The following is a 3,819-nucleotide window of genomic DNA, read 5'->3' as shown; positions in this document are numbered from 1 at the left end:
TGCCATGTGGGCTGGTTGCTTATCTGGAGATGGTGTTTTTATCTCACTAGTCATGTGAGAGCTGGAGAACAAAGAACTAGCTGTGCAACATGTTAAAAAAAAACACTTAATGAGGCTGCCTAGAGACAACTAGTCAACTGCTAAGCCTCAAGAAGGCAGGTTCTACTAATCTGGAACCAATCGTATGGGTAGCAAGTACTAAGCATGTGGACAGACATGGTAGGAAGCTATCCCAGGAACAGATTAAGGTATTAATGCGTTGAAATTTACAGCCCAAAGGACATTAAGCCATTGACTCTGTGCACCTCTTGACTGGATCAAAGCAAAGCTGATTCCACTGCCCTGGATTTTTCTTTGCTTCAAATATTCATCTATGTTTTCCTTAAAATATGCGACGGCCTCTGCTTCAACTAGCTGCCAAGGTAAAGTTTCAACAAATCTCTGGGTGAAAGGGATGTCACATAACTGCTCTCCTCACTATCACTTCCAGTATCTGCAAGTATATCATTGCTTCTGTGCATAACATGCACTCAAGATGTTTTAAATTTCCTCTACAACAAAATTCTTTTGCATTGCTTTATCTTGTGCTGCAATTGATTGCTCTGGTCATCTGTCACAGCACTAACAGTCAAATTCAATTCTAAAAGGTTATATGACTCAGTTAATCAGTGAAATACTTGTAACAAGTGAAGTTTTTAATCTCCATCACTTGAACTGTGAAAGACATTTAGTAGCACAGTTATAGATTTGAAAATCAATTTTGGGTTACATCTGGAAAGCACTTTGAATTACTTAACACAAACGTAGCATATTACTGGTTGCCGGTGTTAGCAGAAATGAGAGAAGTTTGAGGTGACATGGAACAAGTATATCGCAAACAATGATGTTTTATTTGTTCAAGTTTGTAAAACTTACTGTTATCAACAGCTCAGTACATATAGTGCCAATCCTGCACTGCAAGCGATAAAAATATACATTTCTAATACGGGTCCAAATACTCATTTTTATCTAAGAGTTACTTGAAAACGTTTCTGTAATTCGTCTCGAAGATGCAGTTGCATTTCCAATGCTTGCTGATAAGACAGTGCTTTGTCACATGACTGGTATGTTAGCCTGTAGCAGTAGCTCATATGTTTGGATTGAGTGTGCAAGAAACTGTCGATCAGCTTCATTTCTATTACCGAATCCCTGCTTACCCGCCTTACAACTGCATGGAGCTCCAACTCATCCGGTTCCCCATTCTCACTGACCCAGAAGCTTACGTCATGTGAATAAGTGGGTGGGTAGAGCGAGAACGCAGAAAATGGTTTGAATTCTGTTGCGCTAATCTGGTCGAGGAAGCGTTCATCAAATGTCCATAGCATCCTCCAGTCACTTATATGATACAGCACCATGGACAGCAGGTCAAGATTTATTGATGTAACACAGACATTAACTTCACTGTTGCTCTGTTTATTAGGAGTGCAAACCAATTTTGCAACAGTTAGATCAGTAATTTCTGGGTGTTCCATGTCTTGAAAACAAATATTCCAGCTTTTCCCACTACCCTCTTCTTTAAAAGTGATCAATTTTAAGTTCTTATCTATACAGGCCAGGGCTCCTGATGCTGACTTAATGAGGAATGAAATGGCCCTCTCCACAGAGCACCTAAATAGACTTAAAAAATCTGGATTCTTTTCGCTGTTGAAAGCACCAACCAAAACCATCTCATGGAATACTGGCATAGTTTGCGGTGTAATCAGACACTTCCTGAATACGGGACCACTGAGTGCATAAATTACTCCAACTCTGAAGTCTGGTTTTCGTAAAATATCGGTGACATATCCTGTCAGAGTGGGCCGAAGGCAGTAGCTCCTGCAATCCTCACTCAGATCAGGGATGCCAAGCTGTTTCATGGTAGTGCAGTCCATAATCTGTTCGCTCTTGTTTCCAAAGCTCCTGTCAAAGACTGGCGTAGGAACATCACAGCACTGAGGCTCAGCGCAGTCAGTACTGCTCGATTTATCCTCTTCAAGCTTGGAACAGCTCACCCAATAAAGTTCAGCTTGACCAACTTCAGATCCTGCACAGGCGCCATCAGGCTGAAGGCATTGTTTCAACAGCACAGGAAAGTTGTCCTCCAGTTCCTGTACATTCACTGTATCTGCGATCTGTTTTCTCAGCAACTTATCAATTATATTTACTGGATGGTGTGAACTTTTCTGAAGAAAATTCCTGCAATGACCAAAAGCTCCATTAGTACAACTTTACATAAGGCTTACATTTCTCCAGTTCTCGAAGGAGGATGGACTTCCCAACAGCAAGCAACTCATCAAATCTCCTTTCACATCACCTTCCAAACAGACAACTGACACACAAGTTGAAATGGTTCGTGACTGGGAAGTGCAGTTGTTTGTTGCAAACCGAGCTTAGGTGTTCCGCAAAGTGGTCCCCAAGCCTCTGCTTGGTTTCCCTGATGTAGAGGAGGCCACATCTGGAACAGCAGATACAGTATACCACATATATTTCAGAATCCCCTTCCCCTCCCCCATTTCTGAAGAAGGGTCTAGGCCTGAAACGTCAGCTTTCCTGCTCCTCTGATGCTGCTTGGCCTGCTGTGTTCATCCAGCTCTACACCTTGTTATCTACACTAGTCACACATCCTGACTTGGAAATATATTGCACTTCCTTCACTGTTGCTGGGTCAAAATCCTGGAACAGCAATGTGAATGTACCTACACTCCACAGATTGCAGTAGTTTGAGAAGACAGCTCACCACCGCCTCGTCCAAGGCAATTTGGATTGGGTAATAAATGCTAGCTTAGCCCGCAATGCTCACATCCTCTTCAACAAATTTTTTTAAGTCTCTTATGGCCAAATCTGGGGCAATCTTTACATTGTGGACATTGAACCTCTCAAAGCAGCTTCTAAAGCATAGTAGCCAAGAAGATGCTTGATGTTTGAATGCCCTAATCTGCCTTCCCATAATTTACCTTCTGGTTTCAAGCGAAAGACATTTTTCTGGCATGAAATTAGAGACCTTTTGAAACAGTTGTCAGTTTAAGATAAATATACACAAGGTAAATACTTAATATTTCTCCCGGTTTTACCCTCCTCCAACCCTGGTCACAGTCTTTGAAGCCAACAGAATTGCACACTGCCACCTTTTTGGGGATATCAAAATAATGCTTCTTAGAATTGGGACACAAATTGCCAAACAGAAGGGTTCAGCCAAAAAAAAATATTACCACCAATAGTAAAGCAAAACACTGCAGATGCCAGATATCAAATGAAAACAAAAACAGTTGTTGGAAATACTCAGCAGGTCAAGCAGTATCTGTGGAGAGTGTCAACATTTCAGGTCAATGACCTTTCACCAGAATGAAAAAAGAATAGGTAGTTTTATTAGTTCAGTGGCAGAAAAACATTTGAGTCAGAAAGTCCCATTTAAGTACCACATAAAGTGGCATCTGCTTTATTGCTGCACTGTCAAAGGAACTGTCTCTCAGATCAATCATTAAAGTGAGTGCCCATTTGCCCCCTCAGGTAACTGTAAAAGGTCACATGTCACTTTTTTAAAGTGACATGGGGGAGTTGTTCCTGGTGTCCAAGCCAATATTTATTCCTCAACCACCAATACTTACACAGATTATCTATAACCGTATCATAGTGGTAACTCATCCAGACAAATTAATCCAGAGACACAAGCTAAAGTTCCAGTGACATGTGTTTAAATCTCACCATGGCAAATGGTGAAACTTGAATTAAATCTGGATTTAAAAAGCTGTTTTAATGACAATCGCGTAACTTCTGTCAATTGTTATAAGAACCCATCTGGGT

The 3,819-nt window shown here is 41.1% G+C and overlaps 1 protein-coding gene across 1 annotated transcript; it reads right to left on the bottom strand.

The window, feature by feature from the left end:
* Positions 1–853: 853 nt before the first annotated feature.
* LOC125482594 (ferredoxin-fold anticodon-binding domain-containing protein 1-like) lies at positions 854–2,244 on the bottom strand (the record flags this gene model as incomplete). Its single annotated transcript, XM_048594699.1, has 1 exon — positions 854–2,244. A coding segment is annotated over one exon (1,240 nt), but the record flags the coding sequence as incomplete, so codon positions are not given.
* Between the last annotated feature and the right edge of the window lie 1,575 nt (positions 2,245–3,819).

This window comes from Rhincodon typus, unplaced genomic scaffold (assembly GCF_021869965.1).
Source record: "Rhincodon typus isolate 14 unplaced genomic scaffold, sRhiTyp1.1 hic_rhity00013114, whole genome shotgun sequence".
Classification (NCBI taxonomy): domain Eukaryota; kingdom Metazoa; phylum Chordata; class Chondrichthyes; order Orectolobiformes; family Rhincodontidae; genus Rhincodon; species Rhincodon typus.
The sequence above is the reverse complement of the archived record's forward strand: the minus strand, read 5'-3'. Positions and strand labels throughout refer to the sequence as shown.